Source organism: Planococcus citri, chromosome 2 (assembly GCF_950023065.1).
Source record: "Planococcus citri chromosome 2, ihPlaCitr1.1, whole genome shotgun sequence".
Classification (NCBI taxonomy): domain Eukaryota; kingdom Metazoa; phylum Arthropoda; class Insecta; order Hemiptera; family Pseudococcidae; genus Planococcus; species Planococcus citri.
In genome coordinates, this window is record NC_088678.1 from 71398568 (window position 1) to 71415713 (window position 17146).

At 35.5% G+C, this 17146-nt stretch overlaps 2 protein-coding genes and 1 long non-coding RNA gene across 4 annotated transcripts in view; 1 reads left to right on the forward strand and 2 right to left on the reverse strand.

The window, feature by feature from the left end:
• Window positions 1-2414: 2414 nt before the first annotated feature.
• LOC135837571 (uncharacterized) lies at window positions 2415-6371 on the reverse strand. 2 transcript variants are annotated; one of them, XM_065352892.1, is made up of 2 exons: window positions 6065-6371; window positions 2415-4898 (listed from the first exon to the last, which is right to left on the reverse strand). In XM_065352892.1, exon 2 carries the CDS (start codon window positions 4845-4847, stop codon window positions 2712-2714), a length of 2136 nt encoding a protein of 711 aa, XP_065208964.1. In that variant the 5' UTR covers window positions 4848-4898; window positions 6065-6371; the 3' UTR covers window positions 2415-2711. The 2 variants fall into 2 exon arrangements, with proteins under 2 accessions (XP_065208964.1, XP_065208963.1); XM_065352891.1 differs by having other exon boundaries at window positions 6059-6371.
• A 3132-nt stretch (window positions 6372-9503) lies between these two features.
• LOC135837555 (uncharacterized) lies at window positions 9504-15970 on the reverse strand. The gene is made up of 2 exons (XM_065352868.1): window positions 15703-15970; window positions 9504-11770 (listed from the first exon to the last, which is right to left on the reverse strand). Exon 2 carries the CDS (start codon window positions 11730-11732, stop codon window positions 9612-9614), a length of 2121 nt encoding a protein of 706 aa, XP_065208940.1. The 5' UTR covers window positions 11733-11770; window positions 15703-15970; the 3' UTR covers window positions 9504-9611.
• LOC135837557 (uncharacterized) overlaps window positions 11024-17146 on the forward strand; it is a 29608-nt gene continuing 23485 nt past the window's right edge. Inside the window, exon 1 of the long non-coding RNA XR_010557213.1 lies at window positions 11024-11158. This is a non-coding gene — a long non-coding RNA (uncharacterized LOC135837557). The remainder of the gene's footprint in view (window positions 11159-17146) is intronic.

The following is a 17146-nucleotide window of genomic DNA, read 5'->3' on the forward strand; positions in this document are numbered from 1 at the left end:
CCCGTCCACGGCTCCCAGCACCTCTCCAAAGGGGGTGGCCCCCCAAAAATGGTTACATTCGTGTGACACATGCAATAGTATGTTTCCGATATCGCTGAACACGAATATTGCCTTAGTTTTTCGAATCGACTTCACCCATGGCCCCCAGAATCTCTTCCAATAGGTAAAAGTCCAAAAAAATAGTTAGGGGCCGTGGATGGGGTCCAATCACAAATCTGACGTCATATTCGTGTTCAGCGTTACCAAAAACATACTATTCCATGTGTCACACGAACAAAACACTTTTTTGAACTTTTACCCCCTTTGAGGAGGTGTTGCGTTGGGGGCCGTGGAATGGGTCCTATCAAAAATCTGACTTCATCGTCGCCGAAAACATACAATTCGATATATCACATGCCCCAAATTTTCTTTTGAAAGTTTCACCCAAAATTGGGGTGGGGGTGCTCCCCCTCCGTCTACGAGTCCCATCTTGAAACCTAAATATTTCGAAAAAGTATCAAAATGTACATCTCTGGAAATTTTTTCAAAATTTTAAATGGTAGCTCCCACTTACAGCGCCATTTTGAAATTTGAACTTTTAAATTGAAAGTTCAACTTTCAACTTTTGAAATTTTCAAAATTCTTAAAAAGTTTAAAATTCAATGCCCTTTCGAACTGTGAAATCAGTTTTGATCAAAGTATCATAGTTTTGGAGGAATGGGCTGCTGAAGTTGAGTACCTCGAGACAATGTGAAAATAATGGAAGCCCCCCCACCCGCCCCCTGAGGGGGCTGGGACCAAACTGATTGCGGCTTTCTTACTTACTGGGTGGGTAGATATTGTAAAAAAATTTGAGCGAAATCGAAAGACATGACTTTCAAAATCGCCTTTTTTTGGTTGAGTTGACATGGAATGCCCCGTATAGTACATACGATGCTGAAGACACTAATATTGTTTGAAATACTGAGGGAAGTTTTTTTTTGGAACATGGGATTATTTTTAAAAAATTTAACGCAGAAATGAGAAATTTTCAAAAATTTCACCAGATTTTATTTCATTCATTCTGCTTGTTTTGTTTTAAAATGTAGGGGGGGCTCCATACAAAGGGGCTGACATTGTTCGGAGTACCGAAATTTTTTTTGAAAAAGGAAGCTTATACAACAGAATTTCCACTAAACATAAAAAATCAAATTTTTTATTCTTCAAAAAATTTCTATGAACTTTTTTTCTGAAGGGGTAATACCTAATTACCTACTTCATATACCTAAAAAGACCAAAATCATCAAAAATGTCCATTTTCAATTTTTTGAAAAATATTTTCTATCAAGGGAACCAACATTGTTTGGAAGACCAAGGAAGGGTTTCTCTTAAAAAGGCAATTTTTTAACAAAGTTTTGGCCCAAAATTAAAAATTGAAAAAAAATATTGATTCTTAAATTTTTTTAGAACATGTCATTGTTTCTGTCAAATGGCTTCGAGATTTGTTCACCACAGTTACCTACGTAAATTACCACTTCACACAAGCGCACCACCACAACTTGAAGAAACTATTGTGGGTGGGGGAGGGGGGGGGGGTTCTTGAATAGGAAATTATTCAAGGTTTCTAACACAAGAGTGAAAAATCATTGAACAAATCGATTACCTAGGTACTTTTATTTTTTTGATTTTTGTTGCAAAGTAGTGGAAGGGGCAGGATTACAAAAATGAAAAAATTTTCAAGTTTCGATTTATTTTCTTTTGAATTGTTGTCAATTTTTTGGGGGTGGAGGGTAGGGGGAGAGAGAAAGGCTTCATACAAAGGAATCAACTTTTTTTGATTTTCTGTTCAAATTAGTGAAGGAGACTCCATACAAATAGATCAATGTTGTTTGGAGTACTGAGGGAGGGTTTTTCTTGAAAAAATAATTCTAAAAATTTCCATTTTTTTCATTTACTACAGAATTTTTGCCATTTTTTGGGAGGGGGAAGGGGAGAGAAAGACTCCTCCATACAAAGGAATCAACATTGTTTACGGGATCGAACAAGATTTTTCCTCACAAAAGAAGATTATTTAGGAAAATGTTTACACAGAAATGGGAAATTTTCAAACAAATTATTTTTTGGCGAATTTTCTACAAGTGTGGAGGGAGAGGGTTTACACAAGTGCATCATCAAGACTCGGAAAACGGAAAGAATTTTTTTCTTGAATAGAGAAATTATTACAATGTTTGAATAAATTGATTTTTTTCGTGTCTTGATTGTTTGGGACTCAAAGGGGAGGAGGTACAGAGCTTCCCTGTGAGGATATTTTGAATTTAGGATAGAATCAAGATACAGGAATCATTTTCAAAATAAAATCCAACAACATCAAGGTGTGGAAGCGCAAATCCCTTCCCTAAGTCATTGTCTCTTGGTCCTAGAAACGAAAATCGAACAAATAAAAATAAATAGGTAAATCCAAACTTAGATCATTTAATTAATACGAAAAAAAATCACTCAATTAAGAATTTTAAAAATTGTAAAATGAGGTCACAACATGAACTAAGATTAATAAGAGAAAACCTAACAATAAAGAAACGGTACACATTAAATTTCACCTACAAAAAATAAAACGACTAGGTAGGTAGGTAAGTAGGTATGTAGCATATTAAAAAAATATTCAAAACGATCGATTAAAAAAAATAAATACATTGAATGTTAAATATACGAGTAGTTTACTTCTATCAAAAAATAATTTCCTAATCGTCGTATTTCTATCTAAAATCACTCGACAAATTAGGCATATCACTGACTGAATCAATTCTACGAATCACCGGTGGCGATGATGGCGGACTAAAATCACATTTTTTACAAAATTCGCGCACCTTTTCCGCATCGTTATCGAAAAACCACATCAGCAAACGATGCATCGTGCTACGATAAGCAGGATCATCGAGCATAACACGAATATGCTCGATTTTCTCGTAATTAGCTATCTTCTTCAACTTGAAATTTCTTTGATCCGTTTCGCTAGCAAAATACCACTTGAAAAACTCGTCAAAAAATTTAAAACATCTTTCAGACCAAAAAAAGTGTCGAATATCAGCCAGACGTTTTAGAAAAATCGCATCCACGTTGAAAGACCGCTTAAAGGCTGCAATTTCGTCCACATTCGCAGTACAATATTCAATCAGCTCTTGCCATTGATCAACTTGAAAGTCGCCATATCGGATATAAATCACGTATTGCCTACAATGCTTTAGTAATACGCTTTTCAAGGACTTTAATTTCTCCTCAGAGGTCACAAATCGGGCAATTATTCTCTTGAAATCTGTAGAACGATCTTTATTGAATGCTTCGTGCAAACGAGTTAGATTTTTAGAGGATGACATCAAAGCAAATTTGAACGCTTCAATATCTGTTCCCACGTTTGAAAACATTTCGCCGACGAATTCGTCGAATTTAGCGAATTTCTCGTCATCGTGGAGCATGATCAGATCAAAGTGCAATTCGAGCAATCGTTTGCTCTGTAGCTGAAACTCACTTTGATCTTTCGAGCAAAAATTCAGGTAAAACTTCAAATCCGAATACATGCCGTGCTCGATGAATAATTCGAAAATACGTTTACACGCCTGCAATTCCTTTTTGAATTTTTCAACGTCATCGTCGTCCGGTAAACATACCCTGAGGAATCGCTCCAAATACACAGGCTTGGCTCGTAGGATCAATTTACGCCAATTCTTATGCCAAATCTGTTCTTTATTCGAGTTACGCCATTTGTCGAGCAGATCCAACATGAAATCCATATTATGACCGTAAAACCTCGGAAATCCGTCCGAAGAAGTCCACAATGGGTGGAAAAAATCGCGTATGTGGTGATTCGAAACATCGTACTTTAAGTTTTCCGTGGCATTGGACCAGATTTCCATCAAAAACTCGTTGATTTGTTCGCATCGAGTATTATTCAAGCCCAGCCTGATATCCATAGGGTTGAATACCATTTTCCACAACTCGTGCAATACCTTGAACAAGCTGGATTCTTTTTCGTATACGGTATGTTCGACAACAGTCCAAAATTGATGCACATGCTGGAAATACTTCTCGTTGGGCACCAATAGACGTAAAATTTGAGGGGACACTTCTTCGAACACTTTCATAGCCAAGATACGGTTCAACGAAGGCAACATACGCTTGATAGCTTCACCATTGGCTCGTTTTAGGCATAGAATAGCCTGAGGCAATTTCTCTCGATCTGTCGAGTGCGTGTTCCAAAAATACTCGAATGCTGGCCAATTACTCGCGTTCCGGGCATATACCAATCGTGTTTTAACCAATAGGGTATCCTTGAAGGTGGTTTTTCTCAATCTCATTCGACGATACCAGTAAAGAATCAAGCTGTGGGTATCGATTTTGAGATTTTCACCGAGTCGGGCACCTTTCGACACACAAGGCCATAATTTTTCGACGTGGTCTTCGATACAAAACTCGCAAGCTAATCTGTACTTTTCTACGTCGTTGAACTGATTCGAATTCAGGATGTTTATCGCCGTCGCCTTGAAACAAATACCGCCGCAGGAGTCGACCACCATAAGCTTTAATGTCTTGGTAAACGCGTCTCGAAAATCACCCTCGAAAAAAGTCTGCTTAGTCCCGTGAAAGTCGATCCATTTTTTCAGCTCGGCCCCAATCGTGGCGATTCTTTCGTCGATTTTGACTTTGAAACGAGGCGGAACGACGAGCATTTCTTCGCAGCTGAATTTAGTAACCAGGAACGAGCTGAGAGCGGGATAAGTCGAATTTGAATATTTGTATTGCCATAAAGTTAAGGCTATTTCGGACGATGCTAGCAGCTGGAGCGATGATGGCTGGTTCATGAAACTGAACGGGTAGTCTTCGATATCGCCGGCCATGTTGAAGGAATTGAATCTGGGTATACGCAACTTTGGAACACGATATCACACCTGTGAATACACAAAAAAATACGTTGGTTTGTTAAAGAAGCTGCAACAAGTTGCAACCTATTCAAATGTTAGGTACGTTGCCAACGATCAAAAGTGTTGAAATTTCACGAGAAATTCAAAGCATTTCCATGAAGAAGTTTCTGAGCATTTTTGATAAATTTTGAGGCAGAAATTGGCTCATGATTTCTGAGTTTTTGAAGAAATCTAACAGGGTTGAAATTGTTCAAGAAAAACAATTATTCAACGAAATGTTGTTTTGAGAATTTTTTAAGAATTCTGAGTCCAGAATTGAGCCACGATGTTTAGGATTTTCGAAAGTATCGTTTTTTGAAGAATTTTTAGGCAAGCATTAGATCATAATTTTTGAGATTTTTGAGAACTTGTACCATCACGTAATTCATCAGAATGGGTAGAAATTTTGAAAAAGTTCAAACATTCAATCGAATGTAATTTTGAAACACTTTCTGAAAATTTTGAGCCCGAAATTGGGCCATGATTTTCGGGAATTTTTGAAAAAGTGCCCAGCAATCTGTCATGAAATGAATTGAAATTTTACGAGATATTCAAAGCATTTCCACGAAAAAGTTTTCGAGCATTTTTGAAAAATTTTAAGTTCAAAATTGGCACGTAATTTTTCGTTTTTTAAAAAAAATCCATCGAAATATTTGCGAGAATCTCAAACGATTTCGACAAAAAACTGTTTTCGAGCATTTTTGAAAACATGTATGTCTAAATAAATTGGGTTACCTACCTATGATTTTTGGAATTTTCAAAAAAAAAGGCACATTCGGAAAAGGGTCATGCGACATATCAAATTGGGTTGAAAATTTGCGAGGAATTCGAATATTTCAACGATAATGTTTTCCGAGTATTTTTTGAAGAATTTCGAGTCCAGAATTGAGCCAAGATGTTCAGGTCGAAGTTAAAATAATTACACATCATCGTAATTAGACCCACGACTATTGAAAACGTTTCAAAATAGTTTATCAAGACGAAATGATGATCATTTTTTCGTTTGAATTAACAGCTCAGATAATACACTTGTCGCTCGTATTTACAAGCATATCTAAGTACATAATGAAAACAAGTGTCTAAGTAGACACACGAGCAACACTAGAATAAATCCTCAAGTAAATTAATAATGGAAAGTATGTACTTACACTTACACGAACGAAAATATGCTGATTATTCACAATCTTCACGAATCAAAAAACTTCATCGAAAATTTGAATACGAATACACTTTGAAATAGGAAAATACCGAACATTCTACGTAGATAGGTATAACATGTCAACACTACTGGCTTCATCATTCAAATGCCACAATTCACACAAGTTGTTTATGCACAGCAAACCACCGAACGCATACAAAAACATACGTGCAACTTTGATACATGCAACTACGTACAAATAACACTCATCTAGGTCATTTTACACTTCAGTAATCACTGATAATTTAAAGTAGGACCGGTAGGTAATCGGATAGACATTTTTTACGTAAACCTGTACTTGGATTCCAAAGAATCATTTAATATTCAAAATGAACCTTCTAATTTCGACTGTAAATATACAATCTCATCTCATGAACCCCACAGGATTACGATGGAAAAGATTAGATCTTGTCAGATGAAATTGGATCTGGGGTATTTTCGAATCTCATCTGGTCTGAACTCATAGACTCGACTAACATTCTGATCAGATTAGATCTTATTAGGTATAGTCGCATTAAATTTGATCCAAGCTAAATCTGATCTGATCTAATCATTTTTGGTAGGTAATCAAAAAAGCTCAATCAAAGTGGCAAACAAAAATCGCGCAAAAAAAAACCACAAATTGATAGGTATGGTCTGGTTTTTCAAGTTCAAAAAGTTGAACTACTATTTCGAAATTTTTTCTAGCTTTTCGGCAACTTTCGATAACAAAGCGAGAATTTTAGCAATTTTTGGCAAGAGCCAATTTTTAGCAGAATGAATCGAGACTTCAACAATTTTAACAAAAGGAAGAGCTGTTTGAATTTGCCTATTTCTGACAAAAAAGCGAGACTTGGCAATTTTTGAAATATGTAGGTGAGACTTTTCGAAACAGCTTCTTGCAAGAAAAAAGTCAATTTTTAGCAATTTTGAAAGCGATAATTTTTTACAATTTATGGGAAAAAAGAGGGTTTCAGGTAATTTTTTCCAAGTTAAAATATTGAAAATTTTTTCAAAAAGCAAAAAATTAACAATTTTAACAAAAAGCGGAAATTTTTCGTAGTTTTTTTAATAATTTTTTTTTGAAATGCGAGACCTCTTTACATTTTGCAGGAGAAAAATACACGTCTAGGTAATTATCGACAATTTTGGCAAAAAAAAGCGAGACTTTTTAATCGCTAAAAAGCTAGAAATATTGTCACAATTTTTGGCAAAAAGCAAGACTTTTGAACAGTTTTTGGAAAAAAGTAGGACTTTTTGGTAATTTTTCCACAAAAAGCAAGAATTTTTGTCACTTTTTGAAAAAGCTAGAATTCTTGACGGTTATGCATTGTTGAAAAGCAAGCCTGACAGTTTTAGAAAAAAACAGAACTTTTAGGCATTGGATATGCCTATTCTATAAATGATAGAATTTCAAATTTTAAAATCCATAACTGTTCTTCAATCTACACTGCCGAAACTCACAGCTATTTTCCAATGTCTCTGTGATATACTTACTTATGAATCAGAAAATAAGTCCTTCTTAATTCAAAGTGATTCCCTCAGCTCACTAACTGCTATCCAAAACCTTTTTTCTGATCAACTTCTAATTCAAAATATTCATAAAACTCTATAATTTGACTTACAAAATTCAAACTTCTTTATACAGTTTATGTATGTACCCAGCCACGTTGGAATCTTAGGAAATGAAATTGTAGATATTAATGCAAAATCTGCCACCACTCTTTCTCCCCTTACATTTATCACAGCTGACGACCTCAAATCTATCTTCACCCAAAGCACACTTGAGAAATGGCAAAACTTTTGGTCCCTCCAAACCACAAACAAGCTCTTTCAATATAAAAAATTAGTCCATCCTTGGAAAAACCTCTCCCACTTAAACAGACTTGAAGAAATCATTATAACCAGACTGAGAATTGGCCACACAAAAATCACACACAATCACCTCTATGAAAAGGCCCCAAAACCCACATGTCAGTTCTGCCTGTCAGAACTTATATCTGTCCAACACTTACTATTTCACTGTCCCCCCTTACATCAGCACAGACTATCCCTACAAATAGACGAAAATACCAGACGACCCTTCCGAAATTAAAAAATTCTTAGATCTAATTAAAAAACTTGACCTTACCAACTCGATTTAAATCCCATACGACGAGTGTAATAATAATAATCAAGTAATTACAAACACCCAAAAAAAAAAAAAAAAAAAAAAAACTTGCAAAAAAAATGATTTTGTTTTGCATTTCTGTTGAATTTGGACATTTCCCACCCCCCTCCAATTTTATGGTTGAAAAGCGAGAATAACTTCGAAAATGTCAACAAACGGAAAGGTTTTGGTTAAAAATGTTTCCACACGTAGGTAGGTAGGTAGGTATGTACTACGTACCAAACCAAAACGTGGAAAGAGGGGATCCAAAACTTTCCCAGCGATTATTTTTGAAAAAATGAAAAATTCATCGTTCACGAATTCATAACCGAAAAAATCTGAAATTTGGCCCACCTCCTGAGTGAAAATGGAATTCAGTATTTATAAACTCAGATTTATCATCGTCATGACCCTATTTTTTTACATGTAGCCAAAAAAAATTGGTGCTTTGAACCTCCCTCCCCTCGATGATTTAAAATAAATCCCATCATTTAAGGTTCGTGCTTCTGTATATTTTTTTTCAATTTTTAAAATTATATCTAGGTAAGTACCTTCGAAGCTTGGCAAGTTTTTGGAAATTGAACATTGAAAAAAAAAACTCAACTTTCATTTTTGCTGAAAAAAAAAACATAAGCCTTGTCTTATCTGCCTCGAGGAGAGTTTGGGCAATTCTAAATGAACCATACGAAAAAAAAAATGATGACCAAAATCCTAGGACATGAACCTAAAACTTGACTGATTTGACAAGCAATGGACTTGAACAAGCAGCATGCAATCAGTCAAAATAATGTTGAAATTTAGCAAATACATAGTTTCAAATAATTCAATAAATAAGTAAGTATGTTATTCGAGCACTTTTGAAAAATTTTCAACCCAAAATTGAAATCTTTTCACCCATTTTGATGGGTCGGGTCGTAGGTATGATAGTTTTTCAAAAATCACAAAACTTGCTACTTCATTTCAAGCTAAAAAAATTTCAGAAATATCAACTTAAAAAACCTTTTTATTGCAGTATTGGAAATTCTCGTAAAATTTCCACACATTTTGGTATTTCGTACGAGTAATGTATGAACATTATCAAAAATCCCAAAAATCAAGACCCAAATTATAGAAAACATTTTCATCGTTTGAAACGTTCTCAAAATTTCAAATCATTTTGATAAATCACCTCGCATTCCAATCTTTTCTTTCAAAAATATAAATTCTACTGAATTACTAAGTAGGTACCTAAAATAATAAAAACTGTACAAATAAGCAAATATACCTATAGGTACGAATAAGTTTATTAAGAATTGAATAAAATACACAGTACATAGGTAACATATCAATTTACCCTCGAAAAAAATAATTATATCGAGTTTCACCCCCATCATATTCATAATAGCACGTTCGAATGCAGAATAAAATGACAACTTTCGCAAAATCTACATAAATCTTCAGTATTATTATCAAAGAACCATCTCAACAAAGAAGACACCTCATGACAATCAGCATCATCGTTACTCAGCATCTTGGTTTGCACAAAATCGATTCCCGTGTAATTTTTTTTTATCATATCTACTTTGAAATTTTTGCTATCTTCTTCGTTTCCAAAATACCATGTTAAAAATTTGTCGAGAAATATCTTATCTGGACTTGACCTCATCATAGCATTATCATTCAACAATTTTAAGAAAATTTCATCTACATTTAACGACTGCTTGAAGGCTGAACGTTCTTCATGGTCGGGAATACACCATTCGAGAAATTCTATCCATTCGTCAAAGAAATCAATCCTGCCCTTGTCTAACCAGCCCGTCATCGGATGGCTACGCCACTGCTCCAATAATTTACGTTTCACTAGATTATATTTATCTTCTTCGGTAACAAAGCGGCCAATGAGTGTGCTGAAATCATTCGGACGAATTTGATAATGATTACGAGCAGTGAGCAGGCATCTGAGACTTTGAGCAGACGAAATCATTTGCGCTTTGAATTCGTCTACATCCTTTTTCTCGTTTGAAAATAATTCCCCGACGAACCATTCGAATTTAGCGAATTGATCATCATTGTGAAGTAAAATAGTATGGAGATTCGATTCGAGACGTTCTTTTCTCAACTGTTGAAAGTGTTTCGCATCCTTCGAACAAAAATACAGGTAATCTCCCAAATCCGAATAGAATCCGTTTCGAATCAATTTGCGAGGAAAACCACGGAAATCCAGCACTTGATTTTTGTAATACTCGACCTGGTCTTCGTTATTCGCTAAACAGCAACTCATCAGTTGTTCGAAATCCGAAACATTGGCACGTAAGGCGAATCCGCGCCAATTATCCCGCCACAGCCAAGCTTTATCCACGTCTTGTGACGTATTCAGCATATCTATCATAAATTTCATATCGTGACCGTGGCTACGTAAATACGAGTAAGAACATATCCTAAATTGGTCAAAATTTCGGTCGAAAAACTCGTAAATGTAGTTAATATTAGAAACGGCAGCTTTTAATTCGTCCGAGGCATCTGACCAGATCTCCAGCAACAATTCGTTAATTTCATTGCAACGAGTATAACTCGTACGCACACGATCATCAAGACAGAATGCGATTTTCCACAATACTTGCAGGACAGAAAAAAACCTCGATTCATCTTCCAAAATCAAATGTCGCACAAGAGTCCACGATTGATGCGCAGACTGCGCGAAACGCTGATCGTCGTCCAAAGCTAACAATCCAAACATCGTGGAAGCCTTTCCTTTGAATGCTTCTTCAACTTGCATTCGGTTTAATGTAGGTAATGAACGTATCACAGCTCGGCATTTGTAATCTTCTGGGTAATTCATAGTTTCCTCTAGTATTTCAATATCTGGTAACATTTGATAAAACTGCTCAAACGCTGCTCTATCCTTTCCCCGATTCGCGAACTCCATCCATAGTTCTATAAAAGGCTCAGTAGGCCGCCTATCGGTGATCGAATTTTCTCCTGATTTCATAACATCATTCCAGTAAGATAAATTGCACGTATTGTATCTATCATATAGATCTTCTTCAGTAACCAAAGGCCAAAACCGCCTGACTTGATCTTCCAAACAATACAGACACGCCATTTTATAATTTTCAACGTCGGCGAATTGACCCGAATTCAGGATATTCAAAGCGGTCGCTTTATAACCAATGGTTCCGGAAAAATCTAAGACCATATGCTTCATATAATTGGAAAATTTTTGTTCATCTATAAAAACGCTATAGTGGAAATTTCTCCATTTCAGAAGTTCCTTGCCAAAAGTGTCAATTCTGTCGTCTATTTGCGATCTGATTCGAGACGGAACACGAACGACGAGTATTTCTTCGCAGCTGAAGACTGAATTTCCCCACCAAAACTCTGCGAAATCCTTGCATGAAGGGTCTGTAGCCGCACATTTGCATTGCCATAACATTAACGCCACTTCGGTTAACGCCAGGAGCTGTAGTGACGACGGCGTATTCATGAAAATGAAGGGATATTCTTCGATGTCACTCATGTCGAACTGCAACCTCCACGTGCTCGAAAAAATTCCACCTGAAAAATAATAAGTTTTGATCTCAATTATAGAGGAAGTAAAAACATCAAAGTAGATATCATTCAAGACAAAATTAGGCCTAACAAGCGAACCTCTTGAGGTGTCACACTCCGATTTGAACGGGACCGCGATTTTTGGAAAGAGCATAGTAGTCCGGCATATGACAATAGGAGTAATTGCACCCCCCCCCCGCCGATCCTCCGGGACAACATTTTTCTTAAAGGGGACATCCTAAGGAACATTTTAATGCAAAGTTGCCAAAAAAAAAGTTGGCCTTACTTACAAAATGGCGGCCATTTTGATTGACAGGTCAGCCGAAATCGCAGATTTTGGGTTATAACATAGGACTTACACAAACTTTTTCAAACTTTACAAAGGTAGATCGAAAGATCATGCAAAAATTCATCACCTGTCAAAATTTCAAGTGGTAAAGTGCGTTTTTCGATTTTTGGTGAATTTTTGAAAATCGAATTTAGGCCAAAAATGAGGGAAAAAATCAAAATTTTACCGAATCGACCAAGAAAGCTGAAATTTGGGATATACCCTATTTTCGATATGCCAAATCGATTGGAAACGGTTTCAACCCGTTTTGAGCAGTTCTGGAGCCTCCAGCAGATTTTTGAAACTCGAAATTCCCACAAAATTCCATCAAATTGGAGTTGTAAAGCTAAAATTCATTCTAAAAACTAATTTCAATACGCTAAGAAGTACTGCAGGTGAATTTCAAGTTGTTTTGGAGCCTCCAGCGACTTTTTGAAAATTCCTGAAACCTCCAGCAGATTTTTGAAACTTTGAATTTTCACAAAATTTCATCAAAATAGAGATGGAAAGCTGAAATTTACTCTACACTCCAATTTTAACACCCTCTGAAAACGACTTCTGGTGGATTTCAAGTCATTTTAGAGCCTTCAACGACTTTTTTGAAAATTACTGGAGCCTCCAGTAGATTTTTGAAACTTGAAATTTCCTCAAAATGCTATCAAACCAAGATGGAGAGTCGAAATTCGTTCTGCACACTAATTTCAATACGCTACGAAGTTGACTGCTGGTGAATTTCAAGTCTTTTTGGAGCCTCCAGCAACTTTTTGAAAGGTTGTATGACGTCTTTTTGGAAAATTGAAATTTCCTAAAAGTTGCTGGAAGCTTCGAAACCATTTGAAACCACCATGTAGTCTGCGACGTAAATTTCAGCTTGCCAACTCCATTTTATAAATTAATGTTGGGGAAATTTCAAGTTTCAAAAATCTACTGGAGGCTCCAGTAATTTTCAAAAAAGTCGCTGTAGGCCCTAAAATGACTTGAACCCACCTGAAGTCGTCTTCAGAGGGTGTTAAAATTGGAGTGTGGAGTAAATTTCAGCTTTCCATCTCCATTTGATGAAATTTTGTGAAAATTTAAAGTTCCAAAAATCTGCCAGAGGCTCCAGTAATTTTCAAAAAAAATCGCTGGAGGCCCTAAAATTACTTGAACTTACCTAACGTCGTCTTCTGAGGGTGTTAAAATTGGAGTGTAGAGTAAATTTCAGCTTTCCATCTCCATTTGATGAAATTTTGTGAAAATTTAAAAGATTCAAAAATCTGATGGAAGTTTCAGGAATTTTCATAAAGTCGCTGGAGCCTCCAAAACAACTTGAAATTCACCTGCAGTACTTCGTAGCGTATTGAAATTAGTTTTTAGAATGAATTTTAGCTTTACAACTCCAATTTGATGGAATTTTGTGGGAATTTCGAGTTTCAAAAATCTGCTGGAGGCTCCAGAACTACTCAAAACGGGTTGAAACCGTTTCCAATCGATTTGGCATATCGAAAATAGGGTATATCCCAAATTTCAGCTTTCTTGGTCGATTTGGTAAAATTTTGATTTTTTCCCTCATTTTTGGCCTAAATTCGATTTTCAAAAATTCACCAAAAATCGAAAAACGCACTTTACCACTTGAAATTTTGACAGGTGATGAATTTCTGCATGATCTTTCGATCTACCTTTGTAAAGTTTGAAAAAGTTTGTGTAAGTCCTATGTTATAACCCAAAATCTGCGATTTCGGCTGACCTGTCAATCAAAATGGCCGCCATTTTGTAAGTAAGGCCAACTTTTTTTTTGGCAACTTTGCATTAAAATGTTCCTTAGGATGTCCCCTTTAAGAAAAATGTTGTCCCGGAGGATCGGCGGGGGGGGGGGGGGGTCGGTGCAATTACTCCTATTGTCATATGCCGGACTATAGTCTAAAACCCCCAAAACCAAATTCTCAGCTGCCCAAGTTCATTTTTCGATTTTTGGCGAATTTTTGAAAATTCAAAATTGACTGTTTTTGGCGATTTTATGTTTTTTTAAAAAAAAGTACGTACTTGATCAATAAAAATAGTCAAAATAAGTCCCAAAACTAATATTAATTACCCAGATCCTAATTTCACCATTTCCAGCCATTCTGGAGCCTCCAGCGAGATTTTTCAATTTCTCCAGAATTTTCAATTTGCTCCAGAAGGCGTGAATATGAAGTTGGGCAGCTAAAAATCGAGTTTTATAAGTATTACACTCGACCTGTTTAACGAGTTTATCCACATTTGAGCCGATTTTGAGAGTGACACCTCAAAGGTGGCTTTTTGACCAGCTTTTTTCAAAATTCAAAAATTCAAAAAATCAAAAGTTTCCCGTTTGTGTGTAAATTTTTGAAATGCACGCGAATCGCAGTATTTTGTCCAAAACTAACCCCCCAAATCCAAAGTTCACAATTTCCAGCCATTCTGGAGCCTCCAACGCGATTTTTCTATTTCTCCAGAATTTTGAATTTGCTCCAAAAGACGTGAATATGAAGTTGGGCAGCTAAAAATCGAGTTGTGTATTATACTCGACCTGTTCAACAAGTTTATCTACATTTGAGCCGATTTTGAGAGTGACAGCTCAAGAGTGGTTTTTTGAGGTGTCACTCTCGCTCCAAAACGGCTGGAAATGGTAGAATTTGCGCTCTGGGGGTTAATTCTTAAAGAAATACAGCGATTTTCGCAAATTTCAAAAATTTCCTCACAAACGGTTATCTTTTGATTTTTTGGATTTTTTAATTTTGAAAAAAGCTGGTCAAAAAGCCACTTTTGAGGGTACCTATTCAAAAGTTAGGTAGGTACCTTGCGAACGATCAAAATGTGTAGAAATTTTGCGAAAAATTCAAATCATTTCCATGAAGAAGTTTTCGAACATTTTTAAAGAATTTTAAAATCAAAATTGGCTCATAATTTCAGTTTTTTTTACGTGATCGATCAAAAAAATAAGTGTAGGTAATTTCGCGAGAACATTTTTGAAAAGATTTTTGTCTAAAATGGAGCTTATGATTTTTGAAATTTTTGAAAAAAAATTATTCGAGCCTTTTTGAAGAATTTTGAACCTAAAATTGAATCATGATTTATGCGTCTTATCAAACTGAGTTGAAATTTTGCAAAAAATACCTATCTACAAAAATATTTCAACGAAAATGTTTTTTTTGTTTTTTTTTAAATGAAATTTTGGGTCCAGATTTTGAGCCATAATGTTCAGCATTTAAAAAAAAATTATCATTAAGTACCTAGAGCATTTTTGAAGAATTTTTACCTAAAATTAGGTTATGATTTTTGAGATTTTTGAGAAAGCATCATGTATAATTTATCAGAATGAGCAGAAATTTTTGAAATGTTGAAACATTTTAAATAAATAGTAATTGAAAAACTTTCTAAAAATTTTGAGTCCTAATTGAGGCATGAATTAATGTTTTTTGGAAATCCTCCACGAATTTCCACTACGATGAATCGAATATCTGAGGGCAATTTAAAAACACTTGTTCAATACTTCGATAACCAATATCATGGAGGATAAATCGTGCTTCAAAACATCATCGTAGATACTATCTCAAACACACGGGCAACACTAGAATAGTAAATAGGTAATTATAATGGAAAGTATACTTACACGAACGAAAATAAGCTGATTATTCACAATCTTCACAAATCAAAAAACTTATTCGAAAATCTGAATACATAAACACATTGTAAATAATAAATACCGAACTTCGGAACTTCTACGCAACATGTCAACTCTACTGGCTTCATCATTCAAATGCCATAATTCACACATAACACAAGTAGTTTATGCACATCGATCGAACCTTCAAACTCATACAAATACATACGTGCAACTTTGATACACGTAACAACAAAGTTATTCATTTCACCAATCAGTAATCACCGGTAGGTAATTTAAAGTAGGTAAAGTAGGACCGATAATAGAACTACCATAAAAACCATTTCCCCATTCGAAATGCAATTTTTATAATTTCGACTGTGAATATGAACTTCACAGGGTTAGGAAGAAAAAGATCACTTAAGATCTCGTCAGATCAAATTGAATCTGAGGTATTTCCGAATCTCATCCGGTCTGAACACATAAACTCGATTAATATAAGATCATGGCAGATCTACTCGACGTCAAAATGTTTTAGAATCGCTCAAAAAACATTTTGATCATTTTAAATTCTCGTAAAATTTCAAATTATTTCGATAAATCGCATTGGTGGCAACTATCCTGTAGCCTGTGTAGCTTCGGCTACACACGAGCAGATTTCGTGCGTAGCATGCTACACATGGCACAAAAATTAAGAGTGCAATAATTAGTCAATGAAATAATTTTGGACATTCTAAAAAAATTTCTCAATTAAAAAAAATCATTTTCGCACTACTAGGTTTCCTTTTCAAGAATACCTAAACGATTCGTCAAGTATTACATACTTATTAGTTCAACGGTTCGACATCCCTAAAGTGGATCCTCAATGAATGAATTTCCAAAAATAAAAATGGAACAAGAAGTTCATCTTTTTAAATTAGAAAATAAGACTTACCTACCTACTCATAATTACCTATAGTCGGGGAGCCCGCTTAAGGATCTATTGCACCCCTCTCCGTCGGTCCTCCGGGACACCCTTTTTCTTAAAGTGGGAGTCCTAAGGAACATTTCTAGCCCTTCTACTCGAAAAAAAAGTGGCCCTACTTACAAAATGGCGGCCATTGTGATTGACAGGTCAGCTGAAATCGCAGATTTTGCGTTCCAACATAGGACTTGCTCAAAATTTTTCAAATCCTACAAAGGTAGATCGAAAGATCAGACAAAAATTTATCACCTGTAAGAATTTCAAGTGCTAAAGTGCCTTTTTCCATTTTTAAAGAATTTTTTAAAATCAAATTTCGGCCAAAAATGAGGGGAAAAAATCAAAGTTTTATCAAATTGACCAAGAAAGCTGAAATTTGGAATATACCCTATTTTCGACCTGCCAAATCGATTGGAAACTGTTTCAAACTGTTTTGAGCAGTTCTGGAGCCTCCAGCAGATTTTTGAAGCTCGAAATTCCCACAAAATTTCA

Excerpts from the sequence above, each read along its gene's own strand:
- LOC135837571 (XM_065352892.1), bottom strand. The coding sequence starts at position 4,847 with ATGGCCGGCGATATCGAAGACTACCCGTTCAGTTTCATGAACCAGCCA.
- LOC135837555 (XM_065352868.1), bottom strand. The coding sequence starts at position 11,732 with ATGAGTGACATCGAAGAATATCCCTTCATTTTCATGAATACGCCGTCG.